The sequence below is a fragment of the Poecilia formosa genome, unplaced genomic scaffold (genome assembly GCF_000485575.1).
Source record: "Poecilia formosa unplaced genomic scaffold, Poecilia_formosa-5.1.2 Scaffold291, whole genome shotgun sequence".
Classification (NCBI taxonomy): Eukaryota; Metazoa; Chordata; class Actinopteri; order Cyprinodontiformes; family Poeciliidae; genus Poecilia; species Poecilia formosa.
In genome coordinates, this window is record NW_006800230.1 from 252,509 (window position 1) to 277,845 (window position 25,337).

Here is a 25,337-nt window from a genome sequence, read left to right on the forward strand (position 1 = left end):
CAGAACAAATTCTCTAAAATCTTTATTCAGATCATTTTATGAACATTTATTCCTTCCACAAATGAAAACAGTGCATGTTAACGTCTACTGAAAATGAGAAGCCAGAGAGACTGAAGATCTCTGAGAACTTCAGTCTGAACTGATGTCAAACATCAGTGTATTTCTATGTGCATGTTACTCTTATCCTCTTTTTATTTTTTTTTTTACACAATAAACGTGTGCTGGACATCAAACAGCGTTATCTGCACCATCCCGAACATAAACATTTAAACTCTAACAGAAGACAGTAGTACATAACAAGGAGAACGTCTCCTCTGCTCGACTCGATGATTGTCACAGCTGTATGTGCAAAACCGTGGTAAGGGTTAAAAACGAGCTCAGTTTAATCTCCAGACTCCTCAGTGCAAACAGAAAGCAACGCAGGAGATCAACTGGACTCAAATTCCCATGATGAAGGCACATTTGTGGTTAAAATACAAAACATCTGGCTAAAAAAATTTAATTGGCTCCCTTGTAGTCAGAGCTAAAGCATTTTTCTAAAACCCAACTAGAATTACTGCAGTTTCTTTCCACTGCTGTCGCTGATGATGAAATGATAAGACATATAAAATAGCTTAGCTGAGACGACCACAGTGGGAAAAAAAATCTGCATATTAAAAAAGCAGTTGATTGTTTTAACAAACTTTAAAAAGTCAGTGACCATCTTTGGCTGAGTGTTTTATAAACCTTCCAGTATAATATTCCATTTTGTATCTTGTTCCATATTCTGAGCAGCTGAATCAGTGTCTCAGAACATAATATAGGTATTTTTATTTATTTTTGGGAGCATGTCAGTGTTGCTCGTCTTGAAGCAGAGGGGTTCGTTCATGACTTGAAGTGCTGGTGTTTTCCCTCGGTAAGGCGTCTCCTTCACATGTCTTTCTCTGTGAGATGAACACAAAGATAAATTANCTTTTGGGACAATTTACAGTGACCAACTGACCTGACCGACATGTTTTGGGAGATGTGGGGGAAACCGGAGCACCCGGAGAAAACCCACGCAGACACGGGGAGAACATGCAAACTCCACACAGACCGCCTCTGTGAAGGCGCAGCGCTAACCGCTGCGCCACCGTGCTGCCCATGTTTTTTCCAGTTTGTCAGTGGGGGTGAGGGGGGGAGGAAACATTTTAAATTTCCTCTTGACGGAGGGTCGCAGGGCGCCCATCAACAACCTCCATGCGTTTGATTTTTCGCTTTTTTTATCCGAACTCCTTCACTATGTCTATGATTTTCACTATGATTTTCTTCACCCCTTTGTGTCTTTTTTAGACTTTTTGAACCCTAGCGTATTGCGTATTTTTTTCCAAATGGAAGTCTTTGTTTTATTCTTTTTGCCGTCCTCTATAGTTTTGCTTACTGCGTTTCCTAAATCTTCTGGGACGGTTTTATCTGGGGTCTCCGTCTCATCTTTGGGTTCTGGGTCTGTTGAACAACCCGGTAAAGGGTCTCCAACCTCTTTACTCGAAATTTCCTCCTCCTCCTGGAAAACTTTGATCTGTTTCTCATGATCTCTCAGAGTATCTTTTGTTTTTTCTAGTTGCTCTTTTACGCAGCTTAATTCCATCTGGTATCTTTTAGCCTCATCTTTTAGCGCAGTCACGTCTGTTTCATATCGATGACTTAACTCCTGGTACAAAACTTTAATTTTCTCCGACTCGGACTGGGCTCGACTTTCCCTCTCCTGCAGGAATTTGATTTCTTTTATTTTACTTTCTTGGAGAACGGTATTTGTTGCTATCAGTTTATCCTGAATCACCTTATCTTTCTCTGATTTCTCCTGATAAGCTTTCCTTTCTTGAAACATTTGCTGCTGGAGTTTTTTGATTTCCTCCAGAGCAGACTGCTGTTTTTCCTCCATAAGTTTTTGCTCTTTTTCTCTCTTTAAAAGCGCAGTTTCCCCCTGCTTTGCCTTCTGTTGATAGATTTCGGCCTGCTGCTGTAATTCTATGATATCTATTTCATATCTACTATTAAGCTCATCATAAAAACAGTGTACCTGATCTAATTCGTTAAGGATGTACTTCTCCCTCTTTTTTAGAATTATAATTTCTCCTGCCATTTTCTTGTAGCCCTCTTCCTTCTCAGCTCTAAGGTTGTTTATGAGATGCTGAATTTCCTTCTCTCTCTCTAATCTGGCGTCTTTTTCTTGTTTCACCTGCTCCCTATATAGTTCAGCATCTCGACTTAAACTAGTGGTGTCGCTTTCATATTTTGCTATAAATTCATGGAATGAGTGCTTCATTTGGTCAAATTTGTGTTGCCAACGTCTTTTCTCACGTTGCAGAAATTTAATTTCTTTGTTTGTATCATCAATAATCACCTTGTTCTCCCCTGATTTTTTAAGATAAACGTTTCTGTCTTGACTGATCTGTTGTTGAAGCTTTTCAACCTCTTGTTGTAATTCACAGTGTTTTCTATCCTGGCAACACGTCTCTTTCTTCTCTCTCATTTTTTGTTGGTATGTTTCTACCTGTTGTTGTAAGACCATTGTATCCATTTCATATTTATTCATTAGCTGATTTCCCTTCGCTTTCTCCCTTTCTAGTTCTCGTTTGGTCTCTTCCAGCTCGGCCTCCAGGTGAACCATTTTCTTCTTGTCTTCAACCCTGCTGGCGATCTCCTCTTCCAGAAGGGAGCTCAATCTGTGGATTTCCTCCAGTAAGGCGTCGTGTGCAGCAGCGAACAGGCCTTCTGGGTTTTCCTGGAATCCCATTGCTGTGGAGTGATGGGGCCCCATCTCTCCACTGTGGCGTCTTTGTGCATAATCAGACATTTTCTCTGAAATCGTTGACAGTAAACTTTGTGAAAGGTTGATCCAAAAGAGCTTTGCACACGTCTGAACTAATCAGTGATATTGCAAGCAATGAAAAATATGCAGAATTGTGTTGCATACAATTCTGAAGTTGATGACATCACAGACTGCATCGCCAGTGACATCACAGAATCTTCCTTTGCTGGTGGTGTGACATCATTCCACCACCACATGTCTTACTCTTTATTCTTATTTACATTCAAAATAGTCCCTTTGTATTTATGGTTGTGTTTCAACGTTCATGTTCTTGATCAAACGTCGTCTCATCTTCATTTCTTTAAAGTTTATAAAACGTTTTAGAAACCTGCACATGAAAAAGCCTTTAGGAAAAAAAATAAGGCTTTTAGTGTTGGTGAGGGAAAACACCAGAAAACTTATTGAGAATCCATATTTATAAAACTAATTCCAACATCTGTGTTTATAAAATAATCTATAGTTGGTGATTTGAACTTTAGGTATTTGATGGTTTTATTGGTAACTTCAGTGATGTTTTCACTGAACCACCTGCAGCCTTCAGTCCGACTGAAGGAGGTTTTTGTACGACTATAAATCACTGTGTAATCACGTTGTCATCATTTACTAAATACACTCCCATACAGTAATAATCATCATCAGCCTGAACTCCACTGATTGTCAGAGTGAACTGAGGCTCTGATCCACTGCTGCTGAAATGACTGGGAGTATCAGAGGTGATTTTATAAAATAACAGTTTAGGAGGCTGTCCAGGTTTCTGCAGGTACTGGAGGCTGATAAAAACTTTACCCCCCCGTCACCAAAAAAACAAAACAAAGGGTTGATAAAGTGAACAGCCCTTATTTGGTGTGTATATCAACATCAATTGTTTAGATTTGAGCTTTATATCTTTTTATAATTCCATGTTCATGAGGAGTCATTTCCTCATGAAAACATGTTTGCCATGAGTTCAGTTAGAAAATACCAGGCCGTGCCAGTAGGTGGCCCTTTACAAATGAAACTGAATTATAACCACCAAATAAAGTGGAAAAACATTGAACAAATCAGGACATGAAATAAAGGTAAACGTAAGTATTTCTATGGATGTTTTGAAGGTGCCTGGAGCCGTTTGTTCTGTGTTGTCTGGATTTCAATCCACAAATACGTTGCATTTTAATAATGAAATGTAAACCTTCATTGTTTGGCAAGAGCACCTCTTCTTTTTTCAAATGTATGTCCCCAAACAGAGAGAACCCTTATAACATGTTAAACAATCTTACGTCCATCTTTCAATACACAAACTGACTGTAAAAGTTACAAATAAACTGTTTTTGGCAATTTATGAAATAGATATTCAACCATTTATGTAAGTTACAGTTCCTGCAAGCTAGCAGAAACAAAGCTGTAAATGTGAACACTTTTCATACAGGCAAACAAATAGTTTTAAGACAATTTATGCTATGTTAGTTTTTCTCAGTCACTTTTGGTGCTTTTCTCAAGTCATTGTTGGCATTTACAAAACAGTAAACACATTTCTCAAAACAATTTGTAGAAACAGCAAAAATAGCATTTGTTTGCTTGAAAAATCCTTAGTTCAGCTCTCAAAATTCTGTCAGTTAACTTATTATATCAAAATAATAAGTTATAATTTCTCTATGTACAGATAAGATGGTCAAATTGATATGTCATNTTGGACCGCTATCAGTTGGGAGCATGTAAATCATTTGGCATATGGTTGGGATGAATTTTCATCAGAGCAGACTGAGACTCAGTGATGTTATTATCATTCTCTGTTGTTTTATTTGAGCAGGGGTTGCTTAATTTACACAGATGTGACACAACAAGATTCAACAGGGGATCAAACTGAAGTATCAGATGTGTAAAACGCTGATACTGCGCTGCCATCTACTCTTTGTACATCACTGAAACGCAAGGGAAATTTTTAACAGTGCGACAGCTGTACTGCTAATTTAGACTACAGTTCTACTGCTGTTGTTTTCCTGCTGACAAAGCAGACAATCCAGGAGCGATGTTTATGTTCCTTGGCACTGAATGGCTGTTACTGCTGAGAACGGAGATAAGGAAGACTGTGGATGTTTACCTCTGTGGTCATGCTAAGATTGTTTCAAACCTAACTTGGTTTGGCTAAAAACCTAACTAGGTTTTTTTTTAGCCAAGCGCTAACCTAGTTTGCTTGCGAATGATTAGGTCAGATCCAGTGTTGCCCCCTGTGGAAGAACTACCATCATGCAAGAAAACAGACAGCAACAGTGACACAAAACACAATTGGGTTTTCGTGAAAAACAAAAGCAGACACGGTGTTCCTTTCCTCTGCAGGTGTTGGACATTAGTAATCACTCCCAATGTACCGTTTGCTACGTGTATGCCTTTGAATGTGAACCTACCTGAATACCTCATACTTTTGTCCTGTGCTTCAAAGCCATGTGAGTCTTTACCCCGCCCACTACTGGTTGCCTAAAAGATGATCAAATTGCCTTACAAACAGGCCAATTAGAAAATATCAAAAAAAAGAAATAGTGTTGTAATTCACATAGAGATTTCAGGGATTGTTCATGCATGGATTATTTTCTGTGGGTGATTGAGTGTGTCATGCAGTGAATTGAGGGCAGGCAATTGGTTATATCTCAGGCATGATTAGTCGGAAGTCAGAAGGACTTCAGGCAGAGTGGTCGTTTGGAACAGTCTATATATGAATTATGATGCAACTCTGTATGTTAAGGAATCAACTGAGACATTTTGCTACATAAAAATTTCAGACACACTGAAAGAGGACACATTTCTCTGAAATTGTTGCAGTGATTTAAAATAATTATAGAAGATATGATGCACAAATTCTATTGGAGGATCATTTATGAGATTTTTCACAGGCACCATGGATCCCCTCGGTGCTGCAGCCCCTTCCTGAGGTGACTTGCAGCCCCTTCCTGAGGTGACTTCCCCACTTTGCATTCTTACTCTTATTTTCGGTTCTTCCTGTTTTAGAGTACATCCTGTAATTTCTCTAGTGTCTTCTAAAACAATCAAACTCCACAGCACTCAAAGATTTTATTTACAAGTATTCCTATACTTGTACTGTGGGACTGCTTGGGATATGGAAAAAGGAAATTATTTTTTTGCCATCTGTAACAAAGGAAATCTCTTGATGCATTAAAGCCATGACTAAATAATGCATGGGGGTGTTCTTTTTTTTTTAAGGCCTCAGCAGAATTGTGCTTCCCAAAACAGCAGAGCAATAAAATTGCAGGTAAAGCCAGCCGGACTTAATCACAATTAGGCAGCAATTGTGGCTTCATTACTTTTCTTTCCAAACTACCAGGTTAGAAATACAAAGAGTTGATAAATTTTTATTGAGCCAACTTGCCAAATCTACTTGGGCTTAAAAGATTAATCGGCTTAATCGTGATGAATGGATTATTGCAATAATTGTCAACTAATTTAATAATCAATTAACTGTTAACTGGAGTGTACAGGCTCAAAAAATGTGTCATTTGCTGAAAAAAAACAATACTTTCAGAGCAGCAAGTATGCCAAACCTGTACAATAAATGTATACATTTTTCATTTAACATGAAAAAATCTTTTGTTCTATCCAAAACCTCACAAGTGCCACAGTTTTAGCTTCGCTGGCTTCAAATTACTGTAAAAAAGTCAATTTCTCTTTTAAACAAAAGATAACATTTTATTGCCTAAAATGTACTGCAGTCCGTTAGTGAATGCTTGATCATTTGTAGCAAAGGATGCATCTGCAGCACACATATTTTCTGTTCACTATTTTTTGGATTAGGCACCTTTTGCTGTCCAATTATTAAACAATTAATAATTGGACATTTGTGAATGTCCAATTATTCACAAATGTGAATAATTGGGCAGTGAAGCAGCCCTAGTTATTTGCAACTAGGGCTGCAAATAACAATTAATTGTTAAATGATAGATTAACAATTAATCTATCAATTATTCAATTGTCACATTCTGCAGATTTTAGAAAACTGATATCAGAAATAGCTACTTACTTAAAAGATTAAAATAAACATATAATTAAATTCCTTTTTCATTTGCCACATTATGTTTTGCTGTCATTTCTACCCAGATGCCTCTCTGGTCTATTTCTCACTACAGGAAGTATGAAAGGTTTAATAAACTAATGACTATTGTATTTCACAGAAGTAAGGACTGGCCATATTATTCCTTGTACAATACTGAAACAGAAACTAAAGAAAACCTTTTGGCACCACTTGGTGGAATCCTCACCCTGCTGAACCTGATAACTGTCCGTTCCTACTGGAGGGGAGGTTCAAACCCCAGTCCTTATGTCCTATATATACTGTTCATATTGTGAATAAGAGGGGCTCTGAAAGTTTATTGCTTCACAGTGAAACAAATATACATTTATAATATACCAAGCCTAATTATGGGGACTTCCAAGTTATCGAAAAGCTGCCATGGGGCCTTTTTTTCTATTTTACGATGTTGTCTTTATCCATTTAAAGCCCCAGATTAACTGACAATCAAAAACTGGTGCAATGATTTGGAAAGAGAATTTAAAAAATATGTTTCATATCAATTTGATCATTAAAGTTCAAAAGTCAATGTTTCTCAATTTGGATGATTTGTATGAGGCGGCTGTACAAACCCAAGAATTCTCAAAGAATAGAGAAGTCGCAGCTCTATTACTAGACTTCTGTAAGCAAATGAAGAACCTTTGTCAAACATATTCAAATCTTTTACAGTTCAGTGTGAGATTTCAGTAAAATATTAGATTTAGTTTTATTTTCCATGCTGCTGGCTGTCTGCCACAAATACGATACATACCACAAAAATTGCAGAGGAAGGTAATCTGTTAACATTACACCAACTAAATTGGAACTTTTACTTATTAACCTCCAAAGCTTTTTCATGTTATTTTACAACACTACACATGACTTGTTTCATAACACAAAGGAATGACAGAGATAAGATGGACACTTTACTGATGGACTCCATTAGCTCGTTTTGTCCGTTTTTGACCGTTCAGTAATTCATCAGTGATGATGTCATTAGTCTGCGCTATAAATTACTAAAACAACTACAAACATGTTCAGTAAAGAACACAATAACAAAGCAGAAGCAGAACCAAATCTGCTCTCATGCGTTTCCTGTCCGGCTATCAGCAGTCCAATCAGAGAGCAGCTGTGTGTAAAACACGGATGACTTTGGCCTTTCTGATTAACACTACTGCGTAATGTCACCCACTAATTTAGCCATAACTGATATGCTCTCATTTACGAGCTAACGATGATGAGATAAAGAGGCAGGAAGAGTAATCAGGAGCAGCTGGGGTGGGGGGGTTTAACAGCCAGCAACCCGGGAGAGATTTGGACTTTTTACTCTCCTTGTCAGGTTAGTCAAAGCAGGGTTCATAGTTCAACTTGTAGACAAACAAAGCATGATCCTGGAAGGAGCAGGAGCGACTGCACATCTTCAGTAACAGCTGTGATGGAAATATTTTCCTTTGTGGAAAATAATTCCCATAAATCTGCCTGTTCTTCATCTGGCTAAAATCGACAGATACACTAAGTTGCTGAAGACTTATACTGTCCATCCTCAGCATATTGTGCATTTATGAAAAGCCTAATTATTCCATTGAGCCTCAGTGTAGTCTCTCCTGCTCCTTTCCTCCATCCACTAGTTGAAAAACATGCAGCGAGCCACAGGCAGAGTATCAATGGCAGCAGCTGGCTATGGGGGATTCTTACCCTGACTTTGTAATACACCAGGGCGGCCACTATGGTGGTGAGCAGGCCGAGGGCTATGAAGATGTACTGCATGTACTCCATGACAGCAGGGAGAATAACCAGGTTAGTGTGGAACGTAGTGAGGATCGGTCCATCAATGTATCCATTCTGCAGAGGCGAAAAGGCGAAAAGGATGCAAAAACTGTTTTACTCTCGACTTGGCTCAGAAAAAAAATATTTCTGGTTATTTTACCCATATTTAAGAAAGAAAAAAAGAAACACTAACGAAATAAACACTCTGCATCCTGGAACTTCCATTTACCAGCTCAAAATAACCAAAAAGAGATTTACAATTTCTGAAAAGTCAAAGCTTTGCTCCGTTTCTGTTGGACAGAATTGTGCAAATTATAGAAAAATAAATTTGCTTAATGGAAACACACCAATTTCGAAAAAACAAATTTTTCAATAAAACACTTTTGCACTGGGAGGAGGTGGCTTTTCAGCCATATCAAAATACATGTATTTCACAAAACTGTAATGGAAAAATGTATTTTGGATCACAGGTGGATGTTGATACTGGTGAAAACTACAAAGAAAACACCAGAAAGTAGTAGGAGGAGGATGATTTGTTTTTGTTATTTTGGACAATGTGCAGCTGGCTCTCCTGGGATTACAAATTTTGATTTATTGTTATCATTGATCAATTTCAGGTGCTGGTTATAAAAAAAAAAATTAAAAAAAATAAAACTGGAAGTATAATTGGAAATGTTAGTTTTACAATTTTCTCTACTTTTGTTTTCCACAAGAGTATCAATAAATATGACTAAATTCAAAAATATGGATAAATGCACTTACTGTGTGCAATTTAGTGATACAAGTCAGACTTTTTTTGGCATCCTGAAGAAACATATTTGAAATGGGAAAGTTTCTCAACAACATTTGTGTCTGTGGGGCTATGAATGCTGTGACATGTATTCAACTGACATACAGTTACCTGAAAAATAACTAATAAATACCCTTTTGTCATAATATAGTTTTTATTGTTATTCCAATAGCACTACAAAATGTCATGATAACATTCTAAGTCCATGTCGCCCCCTCTACTTTCAAACATCCATCTATATGCAAATAATCTACAAAATGTGATAAAGTTCCTAAAGTAAATGTAAAATAAATGTGCTTTTTATAACATTCTAATTTATTGACTGGATCTGCAGGCATCAGCCTCTCCAGATGCACAACATCAGCAGCTTACCTCCTCAAACCACAGCATGGGCATCACCACCTCAGAAATCTTTCCAGTTTCTCTACAAGGTCAAGAACATAAAACTTCAAACACCACTACAAAGAAAGCAGGGTTAAACTAGGGAGTGTTTACAATGATAACAAGACAGTAAAATAAACAATAGGTGATAAAATGGACAATGTGATCATTCATAAGTCTTACATAATTCCTGATATTCTCTTCATGTAGAGGTTAAGCTGTAGGCGTATGGACACATTCAGAGGGACACCTGTGAGCTGTACACACAGACACACACACACACACACACACAAAACAGAAGTCACACAGGGGGGATAAAATTCATGTGGATTTTTCGTTATCAGTAATTATGCAAACATTATACATGCTAAAGGAAAGGAGGAAATCCTTATTGCAAAACTGGGATGGGAAACGTAAATCATTTTACACGGAGAGCTGCTTTCAAGCATGTGAACATGCTGTGAAGGGGGAAAGACGTCAGCAACGACCTCAGCGAAGCAACTATTGCTGTCTATCAAACTGGGAAACCATTAGCAGATATCTGGAGTTCATTATTTAGAGTAGAGAAAGACTATTCACCAGTGGAAAACATTTGATGACTGTTGTAAACGTTGACAAGACTCCTCCAATACTCACACAGAAAAGAAAAGCCAAAGAGCAACAGCTCAGGCTTCACATGGCTTAGCTTCAGTGACGTAGCAAGCTGCCAAAGTTGTGGGGGGAATGTGGCTTGTCTGTATAACCTGCCTGAAAAGTTGTATTCATTTCTGATCATTATTTCTTTTCATAAGTACCATGGGTTTCATCTTTATTAAAAAACTCATCTTTATTTTGAAGGACACTGGAAGTAATGTGCTATATCTATTCAAGCTAGCTTAACACCAACTCACAGACTGACCAATGTCATGTCTCTGGTTTCTTCTGTGTGGATTGAGGGGAAGAGAGACTGGAGAAGCACTTTTTAATATCATGCCTTCAGTTGAAAACATTTTCTTCCTGATAATTTTTTTATTTGGTGTGAATAAAGGCGAAGCTTCAGACTTATGACCAACAAGGTTGGTTATTCATCCAGTCCATGTTGAGCCTCTTAGTCAATCTTTGAGCCACCACTACACCCTTCAACGGATCATGTAGCAGGCTAGTGTTAGTTCCACCGCCTGACACCACTAGCAGCATTTCCACTGACCATATAATTGCTGGTGGCTATTTAGCCAAACCAAAATTGGTTTGTTTTGGAAAACTGCAATGGAAAAACATTTTGTGCATCACACGAGTCACATGATCAACAAGCGGATGTCGCCACTGATGCAACCTACAAAGAAGAAGACAATAAGCAGTTGGTGGATGCTAGCACGGCATGTTTTTTTTAAATAACATCACATGAGCAAACTTTCTCACATGTGATTTTAATTGCATTTGTTGTCTGATCACCACAATTGCAAAATTGTGTTTTGTCGGCATTAGCAGAATGTTGATAAAGTTTGGGGTACATTTGTAATGGAAACACAGCTACGTAGAATCTATATTGTAAGCTTTTCTTGACTTGATAACAAATAGTATATCACAAAGTCATTGTCCATTAGTCTTGAAAAGTTAGAAAATCATTTCTAAGGTTTTGAAACTCCAGTTAGATCAATTATCGCCAATGGAGCAGCCATCTTGTTAGAATTACTCCAAGAGAGAAGTGACGGCTCATCCAAAAGGTCACAAAAGAAATGAGAACAACATCAGAAGCACTGCAGGTCTCACTTGACTCAATGGAGGTTTGTGTTCATCAAAAAAAAGGCCTCTGAGCAAACTCTAAGCTCCCAAACCCTACTGAATGAAAGGAACACAAAGGCTTATCTAACATTTGCTAAAAAAATAAAAAAAAATGTACTAAAAACATTCTGCTGACTCACGACAGAAAATGGGACTGTTGGAAACTGCATTGGTACACCTTCCAAAAACCCCAAGAAACAAGATTTTTATGACTTGTGACACTTGGAAGACAAATAAGTAAAATAAGACACAGTTATGATCTGGACATTTTTCTGGCAGAACAAATTGTGACACCTCAGGCCAAACTTCAGGCTCAGAACCAGACAACTGACATCAGCAAAATACAGGGCTCAGTCCTCAGACATGTGGTTCTGATAAAAAAAAACAATATAAATCAGGTCAGATGTGGGAATGAGGGGAGGACGATTAGGGGTAAACAATAGGAATACCACTGGGAGCCAGTGACAAGCAGCACACCTGACAAAGTGCACATGGATGTCCTGCTATAAGAGCTTTCATGCACTTTGGCACTGATTATACAACTTCCTGAAACATTCCGTAATCTATTATTAAAGGTGAGTACTTTCCATTGTAGTACAAATGTGTTTGTTTAAGAAGATGACAGACAAAATCTGATTTATATTCTTTGCATATGGGACCTGCCTCCAGATGGGTTAAAACAGAATGACACTGTCTACTGTCATCTGAGTGGAATAATTTCATAACTAAACCCTTAGAGAAACTTCCAGTGTCCATTTCTCTCATGTAAATGAAGCCAATGTTGAATTTTCTAGGAATTTAGTAAATTAGGAGGGAAAATATCGAACAAATCTTGTTGATCTGAGCACAAGCTTTCCAACTATTAATAATAGGAATACACAACACCAAAACAAGTGAGGAAGCCAAAATCATCCAACATGCAGCAACTAAAACACAACCGTTTACACAGCATGCGAGTACATCCAACTACACTTCTTCCTCTGTGAATGCTTGTCCAGCAGATGATCTCCCACTGTGAATAACATAATTCAACAACTCTAAGCCAAGATGTGGGGAAAATAAATATGACCCAGTTTTTCCCATCTGCCATGTCTTTGTAGGTTTATAATTGTACCGTGCTCTTTCCAAGTGGATTGAACAGAGCTCTGTGAAATGTTGAAAATATTGGATATTACTTTAGAACCTAACCTTGCTTTAAATCTCTGGTGTGTTCTTTGATCTTCATGAAACTGTTTATTCTGTAAGTCACCAGGGTTTCACGATTGCTTTTGCTGTCAAAATCACTATCTGCGTTTCCACTAACCATAAACATGCACAAATTGAAATCATGAAAATAGATTTGCTTAAGGGAAACACTGCAATTTTGAAAAAGTTTTTCAATAAAAGGTTTTTGTGGTGAGATGAGGTGGTTTCTCAGCCACATCAAAATAGATGTATTTTGCAAAACTGCATTGGAAACATGTTTTTGCTTCATGTAAGTCACATGATAAACAGCCCAAAGTTACTACTGGCAAAAACAACAAAGGAGAAGTAGGAGGAAGTAGGAGAATGATGGTTAGTTTTTGGTTTTTTCAGACAATGTGCAGCTGCCTCCAACAGAGCTCTCACAGCATCGCACAGTTAAAAAAAGTTGTGTTATTCCAACAAGATTATTCCTAACCCATATCCTACAATATCCCCAAAACGCAACATACATAGGCACTCCCAAGTATAAGCGGCTTGTAGCTCCAACGACTGATTAAGACCCCAATTGCTCCAATGGCTGATAATAAGTGCTAGAAGCATGGCTGAATTATGAACTCATGTAACTGTTTACATGCCATGATTTTTAATGACTTATCGCATACTCAAAATTATTCACATGCGCTTTTAATTTCATTTCTTATTTAATGGAAACACAGCAATTGTAAAATTGGGGTTTTTTGTAATGGAAAAGCAGCTAGTGTTTTGTGGTGTTATTTTAGAAATATTTGCAAGGAGAAGCAAAGGTTACCCAGAGTATTTCATTCATAACTCCAGGTCAAAGTAGAAGAGGAAGTTTTAAATAAACACTGACTCCATCTTCCAAGCTTTCATCTTTGTACATAAGCTGCTTTCTTATCAAAGACGGATGATTATCTTTTTATTGGAATCACAGAGTTCTTTACAACCTCACAAATAACTGCAATTAGAAGCAAATAGCCCAATTTCCAATTACCTTATCACTTTCCATGTCACTGTCAAAAGATAAGGTATATGAGGTTTACACGGGTAAGGTTGAGTAAGAGCAATAGCTGTGTTCTGCCCTATCAATCCTTGCATCAAGCGTCAGGTGAGACAGCAGTGTGACTACCAATAACGTGACTTGCAGGTTTATCAGCAGTAAAGTTTCATGTAATCAGAATCATTTTCCTATGACACGTCCATGAAAAAAAAAAACTAATTAACTTTAAACCTCGAGTTAATTTAGGTCTAAAGTTAATTTAAACTTCAAACGAACTAAAGTTTAAAGTTAGTTTGGTGATGTTTGGTTTGGCTGCTCATCACCAAACTGCTCTCATTGTTGACTGGCTACAACACAAGACACATTCTGATCATCAACTTTCTTATAATTCTTAGATATACTGTATATAAAGCACATTTAGGAACAAGTGCTGCAAATTAGCTCACACTATAAGCACTAGGCCACAAGCTGCTACTGTTCTATTTAGTCTATCTATGTCAATGTGTGTCTGTGTCAAACCTAATAAGGCTTGGAAGTTAGAGATGATGCTAACTTCTAAAGTCCTCAGAATGGTACAATAAAATCTTAACAATAGGATGAAAACTTTAAAAGGGAAACAAATTCCTTATCCATCATCTAAAGATTTTACTCGTCTTCAGCAGCAAAACAGGCCTACAATTCACCCTGACACGATTAGCTCATGATTGCAATCAGACTATCTTTGTTCAAGATGCCAGCAGCAGACGTCAAGGACATCAGAGGTTTGAATGTTTGATCAGCAGTTTGAGTTCATATTCCGGTAGCCTTTCTTACGCAATTCCACTCGATTCTCCTGTCCCTTTGGTGCTCAGTCACGGATTTGTCCCATTAAGCCAGATCAGCCAATCATCAAACAAAAGGAGAAATTGTGAACAAAACACTGATTTTCTGCACTGTTTTAGAATTGCAGTCTGCCAGTAGTTTTAGCAATGGCAGGGGAAAAAGTGAACAATGTCGTTCAATCTCTGTTGGTCACATTTCCGAATATTGCAATTAAAGTTGGAGGAAAAGGAAGGTATAAGACATTTTATTATTGGCAAAGTTTCTCCCCAAGGAGAAAGTCTAATTTTCCAGCTGGCTCTGTTAAGAACAGTGGAGGTGGGACCCAATAAGCTTCATAGAGTTCACGATTGAGCTGGCACATTCATACGTCACAGCCAAAAGTTAGCGATTGGGTAAAATCAGTTCTAATTGTTCCAGGGTGAAGCGATCATGAGTTGCAAATCATGAGTTACTGAAGAAAATAAGGGTGTTTTCACACCTGATGGTAGACTGGGTTTGATTGGGAACCAAAGTTGCTACATTTGTTATATTTTCAGCTAGTGCGGTTCTCTCCCACACTGCACTGTGTCAAACAAACAAAACCTATGGTGGCCGACAGGTGCAAATGCGCAGCAACAGAGAAAACATGCAAACAAACAAAAAAGACACGTGCACAAATGAAATGCAGCAAACATAAAAATAGACGCAAACAAAAAGCAAATAAAATGCAGCAAACAAAAAAGAGACGCAAACAAAACAGAATACAACCATAAATGAAATGGAGCAAACAAAAGAAAAGATGCAAACAAAAAGTGCTGAAAACGGAAATGCTCCAGACCACTAGAGGGAGTCGAACAAAAAACAGCTGTGTCCAAATTTAGGGTCTGCATCCTTTAAACGCAGCAATGGCGGCAAAATTATTTTTGCTGTATTTCACTTAAAATTACACAAAATGATTTTTGTACAATGTTTTTAGGTGAGAATGTTGATGAATAGATCTCAAATATCTGCTCAGTTCATCAATAAATCACTTAATTACAATATGGCTCAGACGTTTTCGGAGATCTGCTCCCGCTTCATTAAGAGCCAACTCCCCTCTCCAGCTGTCAGCTGGCCTGGAGCTCCAGATTCAGTACACCGAGAGAGAACCCATGTCTCCTGCCAAATCGTTTTAAAAACTCCCGCTAGTTTTCCCCTATGAGTGGAGGTGAAACACAGATATTAAGCCAGGTAGTAGCTGTACAATTTTTTGGTTCACTAAAGTATTTAATTTATTCCTGAGCAAATGGGTTTGACTGATTAAAGCGGTGCCTTACCGCTGCTTTTCATTTGTTTGCGTCTCTCTTTGTTTGCTGCATTTCATTTGTGGTTGTATTCTTTTTTGTTTGCGTCTCATTTTGTTTGCTGCATTTTATTTGCTTTTTGTTTGCGTCTATTTTTATGTTTGCTGCATTTCATTTAATCTTTTTTGTTTGTTTGCATGTTTTCTCTGTTGCTGCACATTTGCACCTGTCGGCCACCGTAAAAACCCTTTAAAAAGCCTGTTCCCACCCTCTCCTGTGGTGCACTGCACCAAGAACCACTGAAGGAAACGACACAAAAACTGAGACCTGAAGAAGATACTGAGAACAACTTCCTTATTCATGAAATGCAAACAAAAATAAAATGGTGATAGATTTTAGCAGCTGTAGGATTTATCTTTTTTTCCTCATTTCCCCTGCCAGGGCTGGACTCACACATTTGTCTTGGTTTTATTTACCCAGAATGCCCATGGGCTGTAGTCCACTTGCTGCTTTTAAAGCAGTCTCTGGTCCTCTTTGCTTTCCTATATGTATTCAAACTGCACCAGAGTTCACTTCAACCAAACCCAGACTGAGGTTTGTAGACAGACTAGAGTTTGCTTTTTTGAGTTTTATTACATGTTCACACCTTCACAAACAAACTGTACTTTCTAGGCAAACAAACAAGAGTTCTAGAGTGTGAATGCACCCTGAGTCATATTTTTATTGATTTATTGATCCCTGGCATGGTACCAATAGACTCAGAACCTGATACCAGTTTAATGACACCTTTCACTCCTCTTCTGGTATAGGTTTGGGTTTCAAATTGTTTTTCAGCTATGACCCGACATACAGTACTATCACTTTTAAATATAGAAAAATATTTGTTTTTCCAAACATTTTTGATGTCGTCATAAAAAAGCATGTTCTCCAAATGTTTCATTGTTCATTTTATTCAAGCTCCAAGGAGAAGTGGAGCCATCTGTGATGAGGTATTTGTGAGTCCTTTGATGCTCTGTACTCCTCAGTAGCCAAGTAGAAATGCAGGCACATCTGAAAAGTTTTGACTCAAATCCTTCTGAGGATGTATTTATATTGTGGAAAAAAATGATTTACAAGCACTGTTAGATAAAATCACTCAGTCAGGTTTATATGTTTATTGTGCACAATCCAGAGAGCTTGTGCACAATAATGGAGAAGACAATCAATGCTGGAGAAGTTCTGAATGAAAAGCTCTACCAAGCAGAGTCAACACATGAGTTTAATACCCAGGATAAGGGATTCAAAACTCAGGAAACGGTCTGGTTATGCAGATGTAGGAAAACAACTTCCAACCATGTGCGTGTAGCCCAAACAGGTTCTTTTGGTGAGCATTCACCAGCATTTAATATAACATGATCAGCAGATGTTAACTTAAAATAATTTTCCCACCACAATTCATTTCCTGCTCAAATATCTTAAAATGCTTAGAACCACTGTTGAGAAAATAAATTTAAAATAAGCTAGTTTTAAAACTTAACATGTCTTGATTCAAATGGCCTAATTGTGGTTTTGAAATTAGTAATGTATTCTGGCCTATTGACCTTTATTTTACTTGTAATTACAGCAGATGGTTTGCTAGGATCGTTTGAACTGCCTTTTGTCTGTGGGAAAACAATACAGTGGAAGTTCTAGCTTTTCACACTCATCTGTGAAAGGCCGTAAACATGGCAGGGGTTTCTGGCTTGAGAGAGGGTCAGAGATAGCTCCTGGTTGGAGGAGCAAAGATACGCCTTATTTGAATAAATTAAAGAAAAGAAGATAAAACTTTGTACACAGAAGTAACAAATCAGATTTGCTCTTGCAACTCTCAAAAGATGTCTTTGAACGTCTTTGCTTTTCTTCTTCTTTCCATTTATGTCAGGTTAATGAATGTATGTCTCCGTTGTTCTGCAGTTTCTGGTGTAAGTTTATACATTGTCTTACATTGGATTAAACTCTGTAATTCTGTGACGTCAACGCGCATTGTTGTTTTCCTTGTGGCCACACGTGGCCCGCCGAGAGGACCTCGGATCCAGAGGAAGAGAGAGCCAAACTTTTTCCAAAGTTAATTAATTTAGAGATTATTCTTCCTTAACACCACATAATAATAATAATAATAATAATAATAAAAAAGGATCCCCCAGCCTCTCTTCTTCTGCAATTTTAACCGTTTTGGTACAGTCTTGATGGGTTTCTTAAAAGTGGCGGCTTTTAAGTGTGGGTGTAAGTGGGCACTCACAGGGTGAATGTCAATGAAAAGGCCGTGCTCCTCCTCGGTGGGGTGAAGACCCAGCACGTAGTCCAGCAGCACAGGATCAGCATTAAAGAAGTGAGGATGAGAGATGAAGACCGGAGAGTCTAAAAATGGACAAAAACAATGGTGCAGTTATTTCTCTAAACCACAATGCCACAACAACGTAAATCTGCAGCAAATATGCTTCTTCTGCAAGAGCAATGTGCAGAAACCCAAACCAAATGTGAGAGCAAATAAGAATTTCAGCTCAAAAAATGTTTTAATGTCAAAAGGAGGAATCTACTTAGAACTCAAAGGGGAAGTTTAATTTAATTCAGTTTATTCGATTAGGACAGTGTGCATTAGTCAACATTACCTCAATGTATGGCAGCGTAAATATGCAGGAATTAGCACAATAGCTACATTTCACCCTTTGTCCTAAGACAAGTGAGCACAAAAAACAAAACACTTAACTATACAATTCACAGGACGGAACACCGTACACACAGTTCTATTCAAAGAAGTAAAACAACATCAACAAAAGAAAACATTTACACAAGAAACAAATAACAAAAACATAGAAATGGATACAAAACCCTTCAACATGAGGCATTAAGTAAGAATTACTTCCCCCCCGCCCCCATGTAAATCAGCCTGGAGGTATAAAGTTATTAATCACTAGCCTTCACTATGCTGCTGTAATTAAAAAAAAACAACAACAAAATAAAATTAGGCTTACTACTGCTTACAAAGAAAAAAAAATGAAGCTGAGAAGGCACAGAGATCAGGAATGTTAAAGGTAAATCAGTGACCTTTGTAATGGTATGATCTGCCTGTACTTACTGTAGCGGCAGCTACTGACGTTGAGCAGCCCAGACTGCCTGCAGGGGCAGAAGCCTTCATTTGGAGGATAATCCGTCCCATTCGCAAACATGGTCTTGGGAGCGACGAATCGATACAGTGGGATGCCGTTCATCACGCCTGATCGCTGATACACGAGCTCCAAAGACCTAAAATAACAGTGAAATTAAATACAGGAAATTATACAGGAAATAAGAAGAAGTTTCACGGAGGATGTGGGGAAATATTCCTACCTGCAGGCATCTGGACTGTAGAAAGGTAGAGTGGTCTCTTTTGTCATAAAAGGAGGCCACAGCTGCCCGGCTGTTCCATTGATCATGTTACACTGAGGTGTCCTCCAGTAGCTCAGCTGTTAAGGCAAAGGGGATCCAATCAGGTAGGAAAAGCATCCAGTCATTAAAAAAAGTTAAAAGGGTGACTTAGAGTGCTAGATCAGGGTCTAAAGCTGAAACATTTGTTACATTTTCAGCTGCTGCGATTCTTTTTCACACTGCACTGTGTCAAACAAACCAAACTGTTTGAAAAACCTGTTCCCCCCTTCGCCTGTGGTGGCGCTGCAACAAGAACACTGAAGGAAACGGAACAAAAACCTCCAAATTTGACACTGGGTGCAACTTTTTTCTTCCCAAAATGTGAACAAAAATGGAGCAGCGTCATATTTTAGCAGTTGGAGGATTTCTATTTTGTTTTCAGCAAAAGACCATGAGCCATTTCTCCAGCTAGCGCTACACAAGGTCTGGTTGTATTTACCCAGAATGCCCTGCGCTGGTCTAGTTCACAAAAGCATTCAAACTGCACCAGAGTTCACTTCAACTGGACTTTTGAGACAAATAACCTGTAGTTTGATTAAACCAGACTTAACAGAGCCGATGTGAAAGTGGTATTATTTTTGTCTTTACCTCAGTGAGGCCATTCCAGGAGTCGACTTTGTGGACGTTTTTGATGTTATCTCTCCCGGTGTGGATGGTGAATAGACCAGTATTGGAGTTATTAAACTGATAAAAAATAATAATAATAAAAACAAAGTCAGAACTAGAAAACAAGCGGTGCAAAGAGAATCGAGATGTAATCATTGAAAAACTTACAGTCAAAATGTTAGTAGCATTAGTGGGGGAAAAAAGAGTCCTAAACTTTAGCATTTAAAATAAAAGCCACTTTATTACTTTATACATTTCCCTTTGATTTATTTATTTATTTATTTATTTTGCTTCAGTACCACATCTGCTGTGAAGCCATTATCCTTTTACCAAAAGGCCAGGTTGTAGGGGTGAGATTAAGTCTTCCTTGTTACAAATCTGCTACAAACACTGAGTAATGTGTGATAGCATCATTTTTCAGTGCACCAGGGATGAACAATTCCATTTGAGTCAATTATCGCATGAAAAGTTGTGTGTTTGCACACACTTTTGCAAACACACTTTGCAGAAGCCAAAGTGTGTTGGACAGTCCAACCTCCTGATGGGGTAACGCAAGGCTCAAGTCTTCTAGTGTCCTGATTATATAAGAGCAAAAACAAGAAGAAAAAGAAACCCTGAAGCAACGACAACATGGCTGGGATTCAAAGAGAAAGCCACCAATTGCCAAGAAGAACAATGCACTTTATAAAATACAGTATGTACAAGTCAGAAAGAGTGTGGTAGTAGTGTTTTAGGGAAAAATAGATCTTTAAAGTTTCTGCCTGTTTAAACAGAGATAAAGTTCTCTGCAGCACAACAGAATGTGTAGAAAAATGAAAGGAAAAGAAAACAAATACTCACCTCTGCAAAGAGGCCAAACTTTCCTGTGGATGGCAGCATGCCAGGGAGGTACTTGTTGAGGAACTCGACCAGTTTGCTGTCATAGCCCCACATCAGCTCTTCCACTGTCTTGGTCAGGAAGGGACCTTCCTTGAACATCATGAAGGTGGCGCTGATCAACAGCCGTAAGGCATAGGGCAGGTCCTCCAGCATCACCGCTGCACCCTGCAAGCAAGGGTTGGAGTCAAAACACAAAGCTCTGAATGTGGGGGAAATATTAAGGGAAATATGAAAAGACTTTGGAGCACGCTCTCATACCAGCACCAACATGTTGGGAATGGTGATGACGTCAGACTCGTTCCCAACGGACATGGAGGGCTCAAAGAAGTATCTGCGGTACTCTCTGTAGGACACGGTGCTGTTGGGGTGAAACGTGATGTTTTCCTTCCTACACTGCTTTCTGGAACGTAAGAACAACACAGGAAGAGATCTAACTGGCAAATCTGTGAAAAAACTGAGCTCCTCTGTAAGGGGGTTTTAGTGCTGTCAGTCATGTCCATGTCCCCAGAACCTGTCATGGCTGATAAGGCTAGTTAGCATGGTCACCCATGGTGGTTGATAAACAGTTTTCCTGTAATGGTTTAAAGTAATTGCAATGAGTATTATCTTGAGCAGAATTTCAAGACTTACACATGATTTCTGACAATGAGCCAATCAAACAGCCACCAAAGGACAGGTTTTGTTATTTAAAAGCAGCCAGACGTTTCAAGGTCTTGAGTAAACCAATCAGGAGTTTGATGACTATTTACTTTAACTACAGAGTGCCTAATCAATGTATTCTGATTGAGTTGTGTTCCCAATCCCTGTTTTCAATGGTTAATTAAAAACCCACATAAAAAATTAAATTGACATCTTCAAACAATGATTATCTGAGTAAATACAAAAAAGCTGTTTTCCTAAATTCTTCATTTTATTTGGTCAACCAAATCAACCTGGAGATGTGTGAATGTAACTGCTTCCTTTTTAAATGACTTCACAGCTTTTTGTGATCAGTTTTAGATAAAATCACTTGGAAATTAATAAAAAAAAAAACATGTATCGCTGTCAAATATCATCCCATCAATGCATGACAGGAAGTCACTCACTCAGGAAGTCAGCAAAAATCTAGGACACACAAGCTACTTTCGTTTCAAAGAAGTGTTAATTTTTTTTTTCAAACTCAAAATGTCTGAAAGTATCCAAACATAATCAAATGCAAAAATTCTCTCTCCACAAAGCCCAAAGAAATCTAACATAAATCTCAGTGGATTATTTCAATTAAAGTGTTTATCAATCAATCAATCAAATTTTATTTGCATAGCATATTTCAGTAGCAATATGCTGCTGAAATATGCATTTGCATATGCATTTCAAGATGCATTACATAATTAAAAAACAAAATAAAAACAGCATGTGACATTGAATAAACGGTAAGAAAGAGAAAGAGATTTTGGAAAAAAAAAACAAAAAAACATCCATCCATCCATTTTCTGCCGCTTATCCGGGATCGGGTCGCGGGACAGCAGCTTCAGAAGGGAACATAAAAAACATAAAAACATAAAAAAGATAAAAACATACACTGCAAAAACCCAAAATCTTACCAAGTATTTTGGTCTAGTTTCTGATGCAAATATCAATACACCTAAAATGAAATTGATATACAAGTAACTTTTAAGCAAGTCAGTTATTATTTAATTTTGATGAAAACTGATTCCACTGGCAGATTACTTTAATTTATAACAGGAAAAATATGTTGTTATAAGTAAAATAATATGCCACTGGAAATAGTACTTTTTTATCAATATTAAGGAATTATTGCCAAGCTCTTACATCTTGCTGAAAAGTTACTTGTAAACTAGTTTTGTCTTATTTCAAGTGGACTAGACCAAAAATACTTGGTAAGATTTTGTGTTTTTGCAGTGTACTCCCAAGGAACAGCAGTTCTCATGCTCGGTCCTGCATTAAAAAGCAAGTTGAATTCCATGCATGCAACATGTAGAACTAATGGGGGGCAAAGCTGCAGGCCTGGAGGTGCAGCAGTTCTGTACCTGTACACATACGGTCCTCTCTGCTCCACCATAGGCTTTTCTCCCTTCAGGATCTCCTCAGGGTTGAGGACATGAAAAAAGTAGACGGACATGAAGAAGGGCACAGGGAGGTCCTTCCACATGGTGTAGGAGAGGTCATTCTTTGGATCAATGATGGTGTTCTGACATGACAAAAGAGAGAGAGGGAGAAGGTGTCATTATGGATAGAAAATGTATTTTAACACAATTGCTGCAAATCATTAAAAATTTTACTTTTTTGATTAATCACAAAAAAACACACAAACTGTTTCTTTAATGTAAGTTTTGATTATTATTATTATTACAGCAAATAAAACCAAAATATAGTTAACTATGTATTTATAGTGTCTCTCTTAAAATGTCTACAACATTCAATCAGTTGACCTAAGATGAAAAGGGCATTGTTCCCATGATTGGCTCTGATTGGTAACTGCCAGGAGGGAAAATCTACTCATTAAATGTGTAAATGCACAAACCTTAGAGGGGAAAAAACAATCAAGATACATTTGACAAATACATAGGGATAATCTTGTGATTTCCTCATTTTCTGGTGGATTCAAAACAACTTCCTCTAATTCTGCCTGTGGGTTGAAGGCTGAACTGCAACACGTTTTCTTCTGAATAACTTTAACAGATTAAATGTACAGTAATAAGATACTCAACAACATGTAGACATACATGTACCCAAGTTTAGTTACTTAAGTTAACCTGATTTTTTTGTTTGTTTTTGTTTTAAACTGACTGTACTTGCTTCGGATTTTAACTATGAAAGCAATTTTGCAGCTTAAATCTTCATGTTTTCCCTCTTTTGTCTGTGTTTCAAATGTTAAGAACGTGAAACTTCTTCCTCCTCAGACCGCTCCAAATTAGTAATTATTTTTGCATGTACTTAGCATCTAATGTAAATTACGGTATTTCTAATCCTTATCTGACTTAAAGTGTTTATTTATTTTAAAATAAACGTTCTCCATAAAACGTGACAAAGTTTCCTTGTATTCTAATGTCCAAAACTCTAGGCATTTTGTCCAATAAACTATGCATGCTTTGGCTGACAAGCATTGTGAATAAATACCCTGACAATATACTCATGTATAATCATAATTTTTTTTATTGTCCAGTTGGTATGTGTTCCAATTATGTTTTGATATTAGAAATAAGTTACAAAAAATGTATATTTCCAAATCCATTTATTTTTTAAATTAATAAATGATGGTGGAAAATGTCCAATATTGGCCAGTCATCTTTAGAAAAATCTTTTTTTTTTCACTTACAGTGCCACTCACTCCTTTTTGTTGCTACATACCTTTTTGTTACAACAGTTTTGCAACAAAGTGTTTTTGCTTGTAGACAAATTTCAAATATGGCTTCACCTTCGACTATGTTTTAACTAGAAACATGGCCAGACCATAATTTAAAGCATTTACATTTGTACAAATTTAACAAAAATATACTACTGTATTTAAGATAGTTTTAATTGAAATTTTCTGAAGCTGTCTTGAAAGTGAACTTTGTGAATAAACTCAATCTAAAGCTGCCTCATGTGGCCTCACAAAGCTCAGTTTTGTAACAAGGAGATCTTGACAGATGGCCTGATGATCTAAAACAGATCACATTTTATCCCCTTACGAAATCGTTTTTTTTTTTGTCTTGGTTTTTTTTACTTACACACAGTCAGTGTTATTAACCATTCAATAGCTTAATTAAAGCTCACATTAAAAAGTTATTAGCGTTAAACAAGCAAAATAAAAAATAAAATAAAAAACTCCATAGTTTTCACCCTGAACACAGCTTCATATTTCTGCTTTACTTTATTTCTTTATCTAAGCTGATAAAAGTCCTGTGTGCGCATGTTATCATGTAGAGGTTGCGCGCGCGCTCTTCTGAAGTCCTTTGAAACTCAAACTTTGACTTCAAGTCCATCAGCAAACAGAAATACCGGCTGTAAATATGCTAAACATCAATGTAAGACGCTTCTTACCTTTACTACTTGGTCATCGATGATTACTGGCCCCACAAAAACGAGAACGATACCGAAAAACGCAGTCAGGACACCTACTACTATGAATCCGGCTGAGACTTTGGATTTATTAACAGCCATCCTGACACTGACAGCTTGACAGGGCACCACTGGTAGTGTTTACGGCACAAAAGTAGCTTTCTTTGTCTGCAAGCTGTTTAGCTGTGCCACGACACGAAGTTAGCTGCCTGTAAACGACCTTACGGTGTCTCAACATGAGACGAACAGCTTCGTTTCTGGTATAAAAAAAACCCCCTGATGTTTCACCGGCTCGCTCATTCACCTTTTTGATTAACGACTCCCATCTGAGACCACGTCCCAGTGTTTATAGTCTAATGGTGACACCTCTACTTCAGCAGCCGAGGATTCTGGGAAGCGTAGTTCCTGCTAGCTACGCTTCCAAATAGAGCTGTGGGTGTTTGCTTAAATAGGCTTTGCGAGATCTGTCACAATAGCAAAATTTTCTGGAAGATATATTTTTGCCAGTAATTATTGGCAAAAATAAACAATAATATTGT

At 37.7% G+C, this 25,337-nt stretch overlaps 2 protein-coding genes across 4 annotated transcripts; both read right to left on the reverse strand.

The window, feature by feature from the left end:
* Positions 1–25,170, reverse strand: scarb1 (scavenger receptor class B, member 1). Of its 3 annotated transcripts, XM_007571944.2 has the most exons (13): positions 24,781–25,168; positions 22,785–22,945; positions 21,016–21,157; positions 20,719–20,922; positions 19,861–19,956; positions 19,195–19,310; positions 18,944–19,110; positions 18,107–18,225; positions 9,985–10,058; positions 9,793–9,844; positions 8,559–8,705; positions 5,212–5,281; positions 824–923 (listed from the first exon to the last, which is right to left on the reverse strand). In XM_007571944.2, the coding sequence occupies exons 1-13, from the start codon at positions 24,898–24,900 to the stop codon at positions 910–912; spliced, it is 1,482 nt and encodes a 493-aa protein (XP_007572006.1). In that variant the 5' UTR covers positions 24,901–25,168; the 3' UTR covers positions 824–909. The 3 variants fall into 3 exon arrangements, with proteins under 3 accessions (XP_007572005.1, XP_007572007.1, XP_007572006.1); XM_007571943.2 differs by lacking the exon at positions 5,212–5,281 and having other exon boundaries at positions 1–923; positions 24,781–25,166; XM_007571945.2 differs by lacking the exons at positions 5,212–5,281; positions 9,793–9,844; positions 9,985–10,058 and having other exon boundaries at positions 1–923; positions 24,781–25,170.
* LOC103151763 (trichohyalin-like) lies at positions 969–4,489 on the reverse strand. The gene has a single exon (XM_016681747.1). The coding sequence runs from the start codon at positions 2,813–2,815 to the stop codon at positions 1,289–1,291; it is 1,527 nt and encodes a 508-aa protein (XP_016537233.1). The 5' UTR covers positions 2,816–4,489; the 3' UTR covers positions 969–1,288.
* Positions 25,171–25,337: the final 167 nt, after the last annotated feature.

Excerpts from the sequence above, each read along its gene's own strand:
- LOC103151763 (XM_016681747.1), bottom strand. The coding sequence starts at position 2,815 with ATGTCTGATTATGCACAAAGACGCCACAGTGGAGAGATGGGGCCCCAT.
- scarb1 (XM_007571943.2), bottom strand. The coding sequence starts at position 24,900 with ATGGCTGTTAATAAATCCAAAGTCTCAGCCGGATTCATAGTAGTAGGT. Across the intron at positions 19,957-20,718 it reads AGTTTGGCCTCTTTGCAGAG|TTTAATAACTCCAATACTGG; the intron begins GTGAGTATTTGT and ends ATTTTTTATCAG. Across the intron at positions 8,706-9,792 it reads CCATGCTGTGGTTTGAGGAG|AATGGATACATTGATGGACC; the intron begins GTAAGCTGCTGA and ends TCGCCTCTGCAG.